The sequence below is a fragment of the Myotis daubentonii genome, chromosome 1 (genome assembly GCF_963259705.1).
Source record: "Myotis daubentonii chromosome 1, mMyoDau2.1, whole genome shotgun sequence".
Taxonomy (NCBI): domain Eukaryota; kingdom Metazoa; phylum Chordata; class Mammalia; order Chiroptera; family Vespertilionidae; genus Myotis; species Myotis daubentonii.
In genome coordinates this window covers 5,743,438-5,760,194 of record NC_081840.1, presented here as the reverse complement: position 1 = coordinate 5,760,194, position 16,757 = coordinate 5,743,438, and the positions used below count along the sequence as shown (strand labels likewise).

Below are 16,757 nucleotides of genomic sequence, written 5' to 3'. Positions count from 1 at the left end.
ATGATCAAATTTGGCCCCCAAATGGGTGCATCAACTTACAAGCAACCATGGGCCTGTTCACCTGAAAATGACCCCCCCTTCCCCAGCAACACTGCCGCCCCGCAGAAGCTGTGCCCAGTCCTGACCATGACCCTCCCTTCTCCCTGCAGGTGAGCCCGGTGCAGAGTTCCGTGATACAGCCCGGCTTTAACTGGGATTGCACTGAACTTGGGTATCACATGAGACAGGGGACCTCCTTATAATAAGTCTTCCAATCCATGGACATGGTATATGTCAACACTTACTGAGGCCTCTTTATCTCACAATAGTTTTATCTCCAAAGAGCTCTTGTACTTGTTTTTTTATTTTATATTTTATTTTTTTAATATATTTTATTGATTTTTTTTACAGAGAGGAAGGGAGAGGGATAGAGAGTTAGAAACATCAATGAGAGAGAAACATCGATCAGCTGCCTCCTGCACACTCCCCACTGGGGATGTGCCCGCAACCAAGGTACATGCCCTTGACCGGAATCGAACCTGGGACCCTTCAGTCCCCAGGCCGACGCTCTATCCACTGAGCCAAACCAGTTAGAGCGTTTTTTTAAAAATTATTCCTTATTAGGATGTGCTTATTGATTTGAGACAGACAGGAAAAGGGAGGGAAGAGAGAGAGAGGAAGGGGAAGAAAGAGGAGGAGGGGAAGGAGGAGGGGAGGGGGAGGAGGAGAGAGAAACATCAGTTGGCTGCCTTCCCCTTTATGTGCCCCCACTGGGAACAAACAGGGCTTGAGCATGTTTTATTAAGAGGCCTATGTTTGATGGGGGGCGGGGGGGTGTTTGCACATTGATATTTATATCCAGCAACCTTGCAAACCCTAATCTAGTAACTTATTTGTTGATTCTTTGATGTTTCTATCATCTCTAAGTGAGGAATTTTGTTCCTTCCTTTGGAATCTTTCCTGGTGCCCTTTCTGCCTGGCCTCACTGCCCTGGCCAGGTCCCCCGGTGCAGTTGGGGCCATCCTGGAAGGAAGTGGTTTGTCCGTTCCTGCTCTCACAGGGAAGCGGTCGGGCTGCACCACCGGAAGTGAGGTCTGTCAGTGGTTCTGCCGCTGCCCTTTATCAGAGCGAGGAAGGCCCTCCCTTCCCATATTGCTAAGTTTTTCTGGAGAAGAGTTTTATCTGTCTTCCCCCGCAGAGGACGCCTGACCGCTCCTCTTTCCTGGTAAGTGATAGAGGACCTGGATGCTGCTTTCCAGTACGGAACCTACTCCTGAATGGGATTGCCCTCTACTGTTTCACATTTCTCTTGCCAGGGTTTGGGGTCAAGGTTATGATTGCCGCACAGAACAGGTAGGGCAGTTCCCTCTTTGTCTACGTGGAGTTTGTGTAAGTGGGGCTGTCTGTTCCTTAAATGCACGTGAGAACCACAGGGGGAGACCCCTGGAACTGGGGTTCACTCGGTGGGAAGATCGACTCCTGATCAACGTTCACTTTCAGAAATCTCATCCCTTCCTCCCAGAGCCACACCTCACAGCTGGACCACCGGGCACCCTGGCGTCCCTGTGAGGGGCCTCCCCAGCCAGTCCTCCCGAAGCTCCACCTGGCTCCCAGCTCTCTCCTGCCCCAGAGCGTCCGCGGTCCCGCCGCTCCGAGGTCAAATCCAAATCCACAGCGAGACCCTCCAGTGAGGCTGGACCACCTGCCCGCCTTCCCTTCTGCTGCGCCCTGCTGAGCTCCTGCCACAGCTGGGCTCCTGCCCATGAAGAGGGACACAGAAGTCTGTCCCATGCTGACCTCTCCTGCCACTAAACCCGCCTCGAACAGGAAGCCCCTCCCCGTCAGCTACAGTTGCCTCCCTCCGATAGCTCTGCATTTTTGCATATTATCAAAACTGATTTGGGTAGAATTCTGCACTCAAGTGAATGTTCTGAAAGGGCAGGCATATATTTGTGATCATTCACTTACTCAGTCAACAAACATGTCCAGTCCAGTGCACAAGCACTGTGCTGGGTGCTGGGTGCTGGGACGCATCAGTAACTAAAATGGGTTCCAACCACTTCAGAACCTTCCAGCCAGTGGGAAATAAAGCAGCAGATGAGGGGAGAAAATCACCCAGAACCCCACCAATGTATTGGAGCATTTCTTTCCAGTTTTAAAAACGCGTATAATAACCTGCCTAAACTACCTGGATGGGTACGTATTACTCTACAGCCTTATAGGTGAGGAAACTGAGACACAGAGAGCTTAAGTCAAAGGTCAAAGGAATGGCGGGTCTGGATTTTAACCCAGGCAGCCCAGCTCTGAGCCCGCTACCCTAACCCACCCACTACCTTTGAAAAAATATGAGTCAAGCTGCGTGTCCCTGTTGGGAACCCCAAATTTTCACTTCTGCCTGACCTGTGTGGCCCCATGGTTGAGTGTTGACCCATGAACCAAGAGGTCCCTGGTTTGATTGATTGATTTCCTGTCGGGCGTATGCTCAGGTTTCGGGCTCGATCCCCAGGAGAGGGTGTTCAGGAGGCAGCAGATTCATGTCTCTCTCATCGATGTTTCTATCCCTCTCCCTTTTCTCTCTCTCTGAAAATCAATAAAAGCATTTAAAAGATATTTTCTCACTTATCTTACTGCATTTATCTAACCATGGGAACGCTCCCTTCGAGGGACCTGACCATCAGTTGCCGTCAGGTCCAGGCTGCCTGGCATGGAGGGTGTCCCCAGGCCCACAGTCCTGCCCCTAGCAGTCCAGCTGAGGTGAGGAATCCTGGGCCATTCAGACTCGTGGAGCTTCCCTTGACTTCCCAGGAAAAGGGGACCCCAACACATCACTTTAGGGCTACAGGGAAGTGAATGGCAGTGAGCCCTGCCACTAAACCCGCCTCTAACAGGAAGCCTGCCCCTGCTAGAGTGCCTGGCTTGGGGCTTGGTACTCCAATGGTGCCCAGGGATGTTAATTCCTTAAGCCATCACCCCTTTCCTTGGTTCTGCTAACATAAAAACGTTCAAACGGGAAAAGAATTTTTGTGAGTTTATTTGAGCCAAACTGTCGACATATGGCAGGAAGTAGAACCTCAATGCATTGAGATAATGCTCCCGAGAATGGCAGGTTACAGCTATATTTATACACTGCAATCAAAGGAAAGGGATGTAGGTGGGTTACATGAAATCTATTGGTGATAGACTAGAGAGGCAGGAGAAAGCAAAGTGGGGAAACCCCTGGGATTGGATAGACACATACTTAGGTGGGTGCAGGAATAATGAATAATGATAACAATGAAGGAATTGCGGTATCTGTCCTGGCGCCCAAGCACATTAGGTTGTGCCCAAAGGGGTCCAGAAAAAGGGAAGTTACAAGTTACCCAGACATTTCAAGGGAATCCTATATAATAAAGGGCTAATATGCAAATCGAACAGTGGAACAACCAGTCACTATGACACACACTGACCACCAGGGGGCAGACACTGAATGCAGGAGCTGCCCCCTGGTGGTCAGTGTGCTCCCACAGGGGGAGCACTGCTCAGCCAGAAGCCGGGCTCACAGCGGCCTCTGCAGCAGGGCTAAGGATGTCCCACTGGGAGCAGGCCTAAGCCATCAGTCAGACATCCCCCGAGGGCTCCCAGAGGGTGAGAGGGCCTCTTGTGTTATTATAGATGCAAAAAGACAGATAGGCTCAGTTAAGGTAAAGGTTGACCTTGTCAGTGAAGATACCAGCCTAGGATGTAACTACCCACCATAACTGCTTTTAGTTAAAGTTTAATTTCAGACCATCCTTTGTGGTTATCTTAGGTCTCTGAGTTTGCAAGACTGCCATGCAAACTTTCCCGAGCTTGTCAGGTTAGCATGTGGCCCCTTTTGTCCACAGTTCAGAAATCACTGTGTACCATGTACATGTGGTGGGGGAGATACAGAGATGTAGACAGGCAGGCCACCAGCCTAGAGTAGGGTGGTCGGTGGCTGGAAAAGGAATGTGCACAGGGTCTGAAGAAGCCCCCAGAGGAACCTTAACTTAAGGCCACCTAGGTCTGGAAAGGTCAGTCTGAGCAAGCTAGAGGGGGAAGTGGGGGGAAAGGCAGGCCAAGCGGAGGGCAGGGCAGGGCTAGGCAAACGCTTGGCGCAGGAAGGAACAGGCGTAGAAGGCCAAGGTGGCTAGAAAGGGGGCCGCGGGATCCCAGAACCTGGCAAGAACTTATGTCTTTATATTTAAAAACAACAAACTACTTTGGGGTTTGAAAGCTGCTCCTGTCTCAGAGGGAAAAGGGAAGAGAAGCAGCAGGTCCAGGGCGCAGGGCGGGAGGAACGCACTTGGCCTCCCACCGTCGCGCCCCCGCCCCCATTCCGCTCAGCCTCCACCCCCCAGTCTCCCGCCCCCAGCCTCCACCCTCCAGCCCCCCGCCCCCGCCCCCAGCCTCCAGCCCCCCGCCCCCAGCCCCCAGCCCCGCCCCCAGCCTCCAGCCCCCAGCTCCCGCCCCCAGCCTCCACCCTCCAGCCCCCCGCCCCCGCCCCCAGCCTCCAGCCCCCAGCCCCCAGCCCCGCCCCCAGCTCCCAGCCCCCAGCCCCGCCCCCAGCCTCCATCCCCCCCAGCTCCAGCCCCCAACCCCGCCCCCAGCCCAGCCCCCGCCCCCAGCCCGCCGCAGGTGAGACCCCGCCTCCGCTGGTTGCCTGGGGCGGGGACCTGACCCGGCAGCCAATCCCCGCGCGGGCAGGGCTCGAGCCCGTGGCTTCCGAGCTCCGCGGGTCTAATCTTCCAGCCCCAGCTGCCCTGGGAGCAGTAACAGACTGGCCGGCAGGGGGCGGCTCTGGCCCCGAACACGCACGAATGAGCCTCGGGAAGGGACAGCTGTGCCAGGGCTGGCGGTGAGCCATTCCGGGACGTCCGCTTGGCCCAATGACCAATTCCTAACAACTTCCTAGGACGTGTCTGTTCGCCCCCCGCCCTCCGGCATCCACGGAGCAGTGCTCGTTTCTCGTGCGGTCTGGCGCGTGCTCACCGCCCCGCCCTGCTCTGCAGAGCCTCAGGGCCAGGCTGCTGAGGTCCGGGGGCCTGCGGGGGCCTGGGGAGTTAAAGCCCCCTCCCTCGACGGTCCCCGCCTCCTCGGAGCTCTGGATCCCGAGTCCCAGCGTGCACGCCGCCTCCAGGAAGCCTTCCGGCGGGCACCCTCCACTGCTCTCAGTCTGGAAGGTTCATCCCAGAGTCAGGGCTTCGACAGGGGCCCCTCCCCACCCAGAGCCCCAGGCTTGTTGGGGGGTCCGTCAAGGTGAGGGAAAGGGCTGAAGTTGGCCCCGGTAGGGTGGCCCCGCACTCCCATGGGAGCAAGGGCTTTGCCCAAACCAGGGGCACGAAATGGAACCTTATTGATTTGTCTCCTTACGTCCGCTCTCGCGCGTAGGTCAGCTGTAAAGGCCGCAAAGGGTATTCAAAAGGGTTTCCGGCTCCGATTCCCTGGAGTGGGGGTGGAGGGGGTGGTATGCCCCACACCAACGGCACACAGCAGGTGTGGGGCAGGTCAGCTCGGTTCTGACCCATCTACCCGGAGGCAGACGCACGTTCCGCAGGTGAAGGGCCCAGGCCCACAAGACTGCCCTCCGCTTCTGGTTGTCACCTGAGCCTCTGACTGACTGGCTGTCAATCAGAGGTTTCCAAGACCCTGTCTTTGGGTTCAGTTAATTTGCTGGAACGGTTTGGCAGTCAGGAAAACCCATGTATTCACTGGGTTATTGGTTTCTCACAAAGGGCCTTAAATGATGCAAATCACCAGTCAGATGAAGATCCTTGGGGCAAAGTCCCGAATGAAGGAGCTTCTGTCTCATGGAGCTTGGGGCCCGCAAGGTGGCACCTGAGAGCATTGTGCCCCCTTCCCCCCCCCCCCCCAAGCTCTCTGAAAAAGGGCCAAGGAGCTGTTCTTTTCGGGGATGTTATGCAGGTTTCATTACCTAGTCACGACTAAGTTATTGGCTATTGGCAACTGAGCTCCATCTCAGCCCCTCTCCCCTCTCTGGAGGTCCTGGGGTGGGACTGAAAGTTACAAACTTCTCATCACTTGGGTGGTTTTCCTGGCAACCAGCCCTCACCCTTCAGTGAGATCCAAAAGCCATTTCAGTAACATAACAAAAGACACCTGTATCACTCTCAACTCTTAGGAAATTCCAAGGATTTGGGGAACTCTGAGTTAGTTAACTATGGATAGGACCAAATATCTTCTAAATCACTACATCGAAGTATGCAATAAGAAGTCTGTCCTTCGTTGTAATTTTTTTTTTTAGTGTATGTGTAATTTATTCCTTTCTTTTCCCGACTAGATCAACTACAGATTTAGCCATTTCCAAATTTTAAAAATTTTGTTTCTACTCGGTTTATTTTATTTAGATTAGCTCTACTGATTTTTCTAAATCACTTTACACTTTTATCTTTATTATTTCTAGCCTTCTGTTTATGTTATTTTGTTGTTGTTTATCTCTATCTTGAGTTAGATACTTAGCTCATTAATTTTTTTTATTCATCCTTATTAATGTGAATATTTAAAGCTATGAATTTACCTCTAAGTACTGCTTTAGCTTAGGTTCTGCTATGCAGTGTCTCAACTAGGGTTATTTTCTATGAAATTTTAACTTGATTTATTTTCTGAACAAAGACAATTTAAGAGTTTCAAAACTAACAGGTAGTAAGGTCTTTATTGTTTAGTTTTGTAGTTTGGTATTAATTTCTGGTAATTGGAGAATGCTGTGTATTCTATACTACTTTTCATTATATATTGGTTTTTCAAATAATGATTTCATAGGTGCTCATTTGTAAACGTTCAGATGTCCATGTGCAAAGGAGTAGTCTGTTTTTAAGATAAAGAGTTTAATATACATTAACTAAATCTCAAATTATGTCATTAGGTCCTTTCTAATCTGACTTGTTTTTTTGTATACACATCTATGAAAGATGAATTAATTAGCACTTACCTGGCAGGGGAGATGCCATGATCATGAAGGTGGTTCTCCCGGGACCAGGCTTATCCATTGCTCTCAGATGTGCTCGCCCCTGCGATTTCCCCAAATGCGGTGTAATTTGTGATAGAGGGCGGGGGGAGGGGCGGGGAAGGGGAAAGAAAGATGAATTAAAATTTCCTACTACAATTGTGTTTTTCACTCTTTCTCCTTGTATTTCTTTCAATTGTAAGAATGCAGATACCGTACTGTGTTATGTAATGCTGTCGAACTAACTCAAAAAGGATCTGGAGGTTTTGCTAGAATAAATAAGTTGGTTTTTTGTTGTTATTGTTTTTTAAATATATTTTATTGATTTTTTTTTTACAGAGAGGAAGGGAGAGGGATAGAGAGTTAGAAACATCGAGAGAGAAACATTGACCAGCTGCCTCCTGCACACCCACTACTGGGGATGTGCCTACAACTAAGGTACATGCCCTTGACCGAATCAAACCTGGGACCCTTCAATCCACAGGCCGATGCTCTATCCACTGAGCCAGACTGGTTAGGGCTGTTGTTGTTTTTAAATTGAGGGAGAGGAAGAGAGGGAGAGGGAGAGGGAGAGGAGAGAGAGAGAGAGAGAGAGAGAGAGAGAGAGAGAGAGAGAGAGAGAGAGAGAGAGAGAGAGAGAAACATTTACTTGTTGTTCCACTTATATATCCATTCACTGATTGATTCTTGTATGTGCCCTGCCCAGGGATCGATCCCACAACCTTGGCGTATCAGGATGACACTCTAACCAACTGAGCTATCTGGCCAAGGTTGAGAAAGATTTATTTAAGGACCTTAGAGTTTAAAAACTATGAACTTAGCTAGACCAAACCCAGAAGTGTTTGAAAGAAGAAAGAAAAGTTAAAAGTTGTTCTAGTAAAAAGTACATTTTTGAGAAGTATCCCTCCTGCACTCAGCCCTAGAATTAGTCCAGGATGGTTATCAGTCAGATGTCGGACATCTGGGTGAGGGTGCTAGGTGGTCAAAGATGGGCACCACGAACTCTGGTCGCATTGAATGGTCTGGGTAATGAACACCAGGTGGTCTGGATATATGAGTCCTTTGGGGGTGGGTGGGGTCAAGGTTATCTGGAGGTGGATGTATGTGTATCGAGGCATTGATGCAGGACTAGAAAGTTCGAAAGTTTACATTCCCAGGCTTGTTAGAACAAGAATGGAATCATTTCCTCATGTCTCAACCCACTTGATTTTAGTAATTTAGCAGCTTGACTAGAGTAACTCCATTTTATGTCTTCACTCTGCTTCTCAACGCACAAATATTAATGCATGCTCTGATGCAGTGTAGGTGCGTGATATCTTCCCTTTGACTTGCACACATTGTCATTGTAAAGTGCTCCTCTTGGTCTCGTCTAATGTTGTGCCTTGAACCTGACCCCTGCTTTCTGTTGGCTTTTGCCTGTTACCTCTTGCACCACCCTTCTATCTTCATTCTTTCTGAGTCTTCCTGTCTGGGCAGTGTCTTTTGCCTCCAGCTCAGCGTGGAATGTGAACCATCTAGCAGGCATTTCCCTTTACAGATGAGTTAACCTATTTGCATATATCGATGTGACAAATCCATCTTGGTCTCAGTGAAGTCATTTTATTTAATACTTTCTAGGTTTTTCAGGTTATAAAATATTTGCTTAATTTGGGTGCAAGTGTTTCTCCTGATATATTGGAAATTTTGTAGCTGTGTACTTGTGGTTACCTTGTTAATTTCACATAGCTCCCTTAATCCTTTATTTCTCTAAAGAGTGTCCATTGATTTTCAGCTATGAGTAATAATGGCACTATTATTTGTTTGTTTTTTAATATATTTTTATTAATTTCAGAGAGGAAGGGAGAGGGAGAGAGAGAGATAGGAACATCAGTAATGAAAGAGAATCATTGATCAGCTGCCTCCTGCACGCCCCCCACTGGGGACCAAGCCCACAACCTGGGCATGTGCCCTTGACCTGAATCGAACCTGGGTCCCTTCGGTCTGCAGGCCAACGCTCTACCCACTGAGCCAAATCGGCTAGGACGACACTATTTTTTTCTTCCTCCTTCCTTCCTTCCCTCTACCTCCTTAATTTTAAATGAAAACAAACATCAGAATAAATACATGAATTTATTATAAAATCCTCCTAATATATAAAAACCTAGGGCCCATAACATCCAAAACGACCAAAGGTTCGACAGAATGCTAGGCTGCGCGTGCAGCAGGCTCCAGTGGGCGGGGACTGGCGAGCGGGCTGAACTGCTGACCTCTCGGGGAGAGAGAGAGGTGGGGCTGAACAGCGGCTACCACAGCTGCTGAGGAGGCCTGGAGAGAGAGAGAAGCAGGGTCTGATCTGCATCCTCTGACTCACATCTCTGCTCCCCTCCCAGAGCTGGGGTGGCCACAGAACTTTCTGGGAAGAACTTTGGAGTCAGACAAGGCCCACCTGTACCGATTGCAGTTTCCACAGTTGTGAAGTGGGATAGCGGGAATATTGCTGATCATTCGCTGTGGGCAGATGGATGGGAGGGGCACACAGGTGGAGCCAGCCCTGCCTGCCAGCATGGATGGGGCTCAGAAATGAGGAGCTCTCATTAGCACCGGTGGCACATTATTATTATACTAGAGGCCCGCTGCACGAAATTCATGCAGGGGAGGGGGGAAGGTTCCCTCAGCCCAGACTGCACCCTCTCCAATCCAGGACTCCTCTGGGGATGTCCGACTGCCAGTTTAGGCCCGATCCAATACCGGCAGTCAGACATCCCTCTCACAATCCTGGACCTCTGGCTCCTAACTGCTCACCTGCCTGCCTGCCTGATTGCCCCTAACTCCCCCCCCTGCAAGCCTGATCACCCCTAACTGCCTCTGCCTGCCAGCCTGGTTGCCCCTAACTGCCCCCCTGCCGGCCTGGTCATCCCCAACAGCCCCCACCCCCCACCCCTCCGGCCTGGTTGGCCCACACAGCCTGCTGCTTGGTCATTTGGTCACCCCTCACTAACCCCCCTGCCGGCCTGGTTGCCCCATGCAGCCTGTTCGGTCGTCTGTTCGGTTACAATGGTCGCTTAGGCTTTTATATAGATAGATTAGCCTATATTATTATTATATCAGTCGCATTGGTTCTTTACATTAAAGGGCAAAATCTCATGTGAATACGCAGATGAGCTTTCCCATGTCCTCACTGTGGCTCCATGCAGAGCCCCATCTAAGGGCAACTACTATTTTGATTTTTACCACCATAGATGAACTTGGCCTGTTTTTTGTACTTTTTATTTTGTTTTTTAATTAATTAATTAATTTATTTATTTTTTATTTTTTTAGAGAGAGAGAAACATTGATCAGTTGCCTCCCGCACATGCCCAGACTGGGAATTGAATCCACAACCTGGGTATGTGCCCTGACCGGGAATCAAACCTTTTGGTGTCTGGGACGATGCTCCAACCAACTGAGACGCCCCAGCCAGAGCTGCTTCTGTACTTTTTACAAATGGAATCATGCAGTCTGTGCTCTCTCAGGTCTGGCTTCTTCTACTCAACATTATTCTGTTATTTGCCTATATGTCAATGGTTCTCAACCTTCCTAATGCCACGACCCTTTAATACAGTTCCTCATGTTGTGGTGACCCCCAATTTCATTGTTGCAAATTGAACATAATTAAAGCATAGTGATTAATCACAAAAACAATATGTAATTATATATGTGTTTTCTGATGGTCTTAGGCGACCCCTGTGAAAGGGTCGTTTGACCCCCCAAAGAGGTCGTGACCCCCAGGTTGAGAACCGCTGCTATATGTTGTGATAGCCTCATACTTGTATCATCCTTCCCCTGGGACCTGGCCCATGGCAAGGGATTATTTCATAGTGAGTCTTGGTGGAGGCAACTTGACCCATTCAGCTTTTTTAAATACTAGGATGTGGCCTGAGTCGAGTCCATTGTTGAGAAAGGCACTGAAGGTACAAACCAGGGCAGCAGAGAATGCCAAGGAGTTCATTTTACAGGTTGATGACACCCAGGTTGGCTCGGCTGTTTATAAATACCCTGGCAGCGTCCTGAGGTCACTCCAGGCTAGTGGCTGCGGGCCTCCCTCGGGCTCACTGGGCCCTGCCCCTCACTCCACCTGGCCCATCCAGGCCCAGTGCCTGCTCCTTAACTAGCCTTGGTGTCTCCACCTGTCAGGTGGGCCCCCTCTCTTGTCCTCTGTGGCCTGGGTGGGCACCCAGGAGGTGAGACAGGCACAGGGCCCCTGGGCTGGGTCTCAAAGGGAGAAAGCATCCCTCATCCTGCTCCGAAGGCCCAGGTAGAAATCTCCGGCTGGTGTCTCAGGCCCAGGGCTCCCAGGGGCTAGGTTCCCATTGGTCCCGGAGTCACTCCCGTGCACCAGGACGCTCTTGGAGGGCCAGGCTGTGGCTTGCTCTTCCCAGCATTCCTTCCACAGATGGGACACTGAGGCTGAGTCTTCACTCAGGGAGTGGACAGGGGATGGGTTCTGCCTGCACCTACGAGGCTCCTGCAGTGTGCCCTGAACTGGCACTGAGGACCCAGAGAGCCATGCTCAGGGGAGGGGTCTGGGAAAGCTTTACCAGGCGGTGGCCTTGGCAGGGTGAGTGAGGGCACTCCAGGCCGAGGGAGCTGCTGAGCAGGGGCAAAGCAGTGTGACCAGCAGCGCGACCGTGGTCCAGGGCATTGACTGGCTGCACTGACGAGAGGCGCATTCGAGAGAGAGGCTTGGATGAAGTCATACAAGACCCTGTTTGGGGGTGATGCTGGTGAACCCTGACACTCCCTTTGGGACAGGTCCTCCCTTCCACCCTCTGTGTGACCCTGCGCTGGCTCCGTGGTAAATCCCTCCCTGTGATGCCTGGGGAGCGGGGTCAGTGAGTCAGTGAGCCAGTGACTGGAGTTTGAATGCTGCAGTCTGGGCCAGGGAGACTGGCTGGGTTGCCTCCCTGGAGCCAGCCCCCTAGGCATATCCAAATTACCAGCATCACTACTGTTGCATTTTAGGGCCATTATTAAGTAGAATAAGGGTCATTTTAACACAAGCACTGTGATACTAGGACGGTCTATCTGATAACCAAGAGGAGTCACTTCTAAGTGGCTGAGAGGGCAGAGTGGGCAGCGTACACGGTGTGGAGACACTGGACAAAGGGATGATTCACGGCCCAGACAGGACGAGAGGGGCGGTGTGAGATTTCATCAGGCAAGTCCAGAACTGTGTGCAATTTAAAACTTATAATTTGTTTATTTCTGTAATTTTCCGTTTAATATTTTTGGAATGCACTTGACCACCGGTAACTGAAACGGTAGGAAGGGAAACGGAGGATCAGGGGGAACTACTGTATGAGTCATGCTCTCTGCTCTCACCTCCTGGAGCAGGCCATTCCTGCACTCCGCCGTCCAGGGGATCAGCCTCTGTTTCTCTGGCGGAGCTGACCAGAGACTCGCCCACCTCCCCTGGTTCAACCAGTGACCCACTTGCTAGATGCGCTCGCCTCTTTCCAGTGCCCCTTTGCCTTTGCTTTTTGAAGAGGTGGAAGTGCCACGGACCTGGCTCCTGCAGTTAGCTCCAGGAGCGGGGCCTAGGAAGGAATGTTTGAGGATTCATTCTTTTTTTATTTTTTCAAGACTTTTTAATTGTTATTGTGTGTGTGTGTGTTTTAAATATATAGAGAGAGGGATTGGGGGAGAGGGAGAGAAATATCCACGTGAGAGTGAAACATCCGCCAGCTGCCTCCTAAGTTCCCCTACTGAGGGTCTAGCTGGCAACCCAGGTATGCGCCCTGACCACCAATAAAACCCACAACCTTTGGGTGCATGGACACCCAACCAACTGAACCACACTGGTCAGGGCAGAGGAGGGTTCATTCTTTTCTTTTTTTTTTTTTTATATATATATATTTTTTATTGACTTTTTACAGAGAGGAAGGGAGAGAGAGAGAGAGAGAGAGCCAGAAACATCGATGAGAGAGAAACATCGATTAGTTGCCTCCTGCACATCTCCCACTGGGGATGTGCCCGCAACCCAGGTACATGCCCTTGACCGGAATCGAACCTGGGACCCTTCAGTCCGCAGGCTGACGCTCTATCCACTGAGCCAAACCGGTTTCGGCAAGGGTTCATTCTTGAATGCACTGTTTTACTGGACATTGTAATGGTCCTCTCCTGAGGCTGCCTCTCCGCCAGCCTCCACTCCCCACCCACCGCTAAGCCCCTCCTCAGTCCCCAGCAATCGCCCTTCCGCCCCAGCCCGTGACCTGCAAGCTCGCTCCTTCCCGGTGCAGCCTCTGACCCTGCTGCCCTCCCAGATAGGGGACAGATGGGCGGAAAAGGGCGTAACATAAGAATTTCAAGAGCATTTCTCTCCTCTGCCTTTCGCCGCTGCTGAAACGCTGACTGGGGATTCCCCTGGCCCTCTGCGGCCTTCTCCTCTCGCCCCGAGCTTGTGGAGGGGGGTATGGGGGGGCCCTTTGGCCGCCTGCGCTCGGCTCCTACCCGCTGCATGCACATCCTTGCCCCGAGGTAGGGACGAGGGTGGGGGGTGGGGTTCATGGATAGGGTTTGCGCTGCCTCCGCGGGCCGGGGTTGGGGTGGGGGTCAGAGGATAGTGCTCCCAGGGGTGGAACCGCGAGCGCCAAGCGCAAAGGCCGAGGTCTGCTCCGAGCCACGTGGGGCTCGGGGAGCGCTGATGGGCCTCCTGGCCAGCAGGGGGCGCGGGCGGGGCGTGGAGGAGGGCGAGCCCCAGGATTCCTGCCCCGTAGGAGTCCACTACTTTAAAAACATTAAGCGCCCTAGCCGGTTTGGCGCGGTGGATAGAGCGGCGGCCTGAGGACTGAAGGGTCCCAGGTTGGATTCCAGTCCAGGGCACATGCCCTGGCTGTGGGCTCCATCCCCAGTAGGGGGCGTGCAGGAGGCAGCTGGTCAGATGATTCCCTCTCATCATTGATGTGTCTCTCTCCCTCTCTCTTTCTCTCTGAAATCAATAATATATATATATTTTTAAAAATAAAAACATTAAGTTAGAAAGCTCTTATTCTTTTATTTTTTATTTTTATTAATTTTTATGAATTTATTTGGGCCAAACTGGCGGCATATTCCAGGGAACAAGATCTCAAATGCTCAGCCATCTCGTGTCCCTTTAAATGACCCATGCCTGCAAAGCTCAAACAGAACAGAAATGTTAAAATAACTACCCACCCTAATCTCCAAAATTTATAGGGAACTCATACAACTTAACAAAAGAAAGATAAACAATCCAATCAAAAAATGGGCAAAGGACCTAAATAGACACCTTTCAAAAGAGGACATCCAGAAAGCCAAGAGACATATGAAAACATGCTCAAAGTCACTAATCATCTGAGAGATGCAAATCAAAACAGCAATGAGGTACCATCTCACACCTGTCAGACTGGCTATCATCAACAAATCAACAAACGACAAGTGCTGGAGAGGATGTGGAGAAAAAGGAACACTCGTGCACTGCTGGTGGGAATGCAGACTGGTGCAGCCACTATGGAAGACAGTATGGAGTTTCCTTAAAAAACTGAAAATGGAACTCCCATTTGACCCTGTGATCCCACTTCTAGGAATATATCCCAAGAAACCAGAAACACCAATCAGAAAGGATATATGCACCCCTATGTTCATAGCAGCACAATTCACCATAGCTAAGATCTGGAAACAGCCTAAGTGCCCATCAGTAGATGAATGGATTAGAAAACTGTGGTACATCTACACGATGGAATACTATGTTGCTGTAAAAAGGAAGGAACTCTTACCATTTGCAACGTCATGGATGGAACTGGAGAGCATTATGCTAAGTGAAATAAGCCAGTCAATAAAGGAAAAATACCACATGATCTCACTCATTCATGGACAATAGAGACCATTATAAACTTTTGAACAAGAATAGATACAGAGGCAGAGCTGCCTCAAACAGATTGTCAAACTGCAGCGGGAAGGCCGGGGAGGGTTGGGGGGCAGGAGGTAGGGGGGTAAGAGATCAACTAAAGGACTTGTATGCATGCACATAAGCATAACCAATGGACATAAGACACTGGGGGATAGGGGAGGCTAGGGGACTGTCTAGGGCGGGGGGATAAAATGGATACATATGTAATACCCTTTGTAATACTTTAAGCAATAAAAAAAAAAAAAATAACTACCCTCGCCCCAAAGCCTAGCCTCCCGGAAGTAATCCCAGCTTCCGGTTTGGGAGCGTCCTCCACGCCCTCTCTGGAGCATTTACTCACACAGGAGCACGTGCTCACTTCCAGATGTCGTGCTCGCAGACATGCGCAGACACATCCACCCAGAGGCACTCAGGAACACACGTGGGAGCCCTTGGATTGCATAAAGAGGTTGGTCAGAATATTCCGTGGTGTGGGCGTATTTATGCAGATGCATCTTTAATGATTAATTATGTAAATTTCATTTTTACAGGTCTTGCTGTAGGAAACCTCACCTCCTTTTCTGGCCCTCCTCCTGCCACGCCATCAGCAAGCATTTCGTGTTTCCATGCCATCGTCCACGCTGGGGGGGAGGCCCAGCTGAAGTTGCTAGGTGCCCAGTGTCCATATCTCAACTCTTCCAGCGAGGACACCTGGCAGGGCTGTTCAGGTGCCCTGGGTGTGGGCATGGGATTCAGATTCAGGAAGATGCCCTGGGTGTGAGGGCAAAGCCAAGGTGAGGAGAAGTCAGAGGCCAGCAGCTGGACCAGGGCTGACCCTTGATCTTCTGGAGGCACGTGTCTGTGACCTTTGGGCCTCACGGATTTGTGTGGTCCACAAACATTGATTATTCGCTGAAAATACCATCACGTTGAACTGAAAAGAGATCTCTGAGAGACTCCTAAGGAGAGGGCTCTCCCATATCCAGTCTCTGGTGTATCTGAACACCCTCTGCCTGTGATTCTACCATTAACCTGCCCGCCCCGCGCCCCCGCCCCCCCCTACACACACACAAACTCTGTTTCCAGGGAGTTTTCCTCTTCAAACAACTATGGCCCAGCTGGTGTGGCTCAGTGGTTGAGCATCGACCTATGAACCAGGAGGTCACAGTTCAATTCCCGGTCAGGGCACATGCCTGAGAGGCAACAGATCAATAAGTCTCATCATTGGTATTTCTATCTCTCTTTTCCTCTCCCTTCCTCTCTGAAATAAATAAACACATAAGTTTTTTAAAAGCCACTATGCCTCTGTTGAGGGGGGTGGGGGGGCGGGGGCGTAACCCTAACCCCAACAGAGCCCGAAGGAGACTGAATTGGTGACACTGACTTCACTGTGTGTGTGTGTGTGTGTGTGTATTGGGTGGGGAGAGCTGAGCCCCTCACTGCCTCCCTGCCAGGATTTCAACCTCAGCTCCTCCATCCAGGGACCAGCTCCAGGTCCCCACTTGGAATGTGTTCCGTTGGGTGGGGCCAGCAGCAAAGGAAGTTAGTGGCCTCCCGCTCCCCCCAAGATCTGAGCTTCAGGATGCGTCTCTGCAGGCTGCCGGGTCAGGTGGTGGCCCTATAGAGGTGCATCCTGACAGGACCCACAGAGAGCTAGGGAGGGAGACAGGAGGGCACTGGGCTGCAGTGTGCCAACCCCAGGCTGCCCCTGGGCCTGGCTGCCCACTGGCATACCTGGGACTGGGCTGGAGACCACGAGCATTCCAGAGCTCTGATTTGGAAACCTCAGTTCCGAGGACCTGGATGTCTGGTGCAGTGCTCACCGCTAGGCAAGCCTGGGCCGGATGCTGCGCCTGTTTCCTTCATTGTCAAGCTTCCAGAAAGGCAAGACACATCGCTGTTGACCCAGGAGTGGAGCTGGCATGGCCTGGAAAAGGACCAGACTTCTGGCTT

The 16,757-nt window shown here is 51.0% G+C and overlaps 1 protein-coding gene across 7 annotated transcripts in view; it reads left to right on the top strand.

Annotated features, from left to right (window-relative positions):
• The window catches only part of LOC132229806 (uncharacterized), a 33,136-nt gene extending 17,511 nt beyond the window's left edge, over window positions 1-15,625 (top strand). For 6 of the 7 annotated variants that reach the window (XR_009451722.1, XR_009451720.1, XR_009451725.1 and 3 more), the window contains one exon: window positions 1,480-2,082. Coding sequence is in view for 4 of the 7 variants with exons in the window: in XM_059686283.1 (XP_059542266.1) it covers window positions 1,480-1,548 (69 nt within the window). In the remaining 3 variants the exon portion in view is untranslated. Of the gene's footprint in view, window positions 1-1,479; window positions 2,083-15,355 lie in introns of those variants that run through there. The other variant, XM_059686297.1, reaches the window with a different exon arrangement.
• The last annotated feature ends 1,132 nt before the right edge of the window (window positions 15,626-16,757 follow it).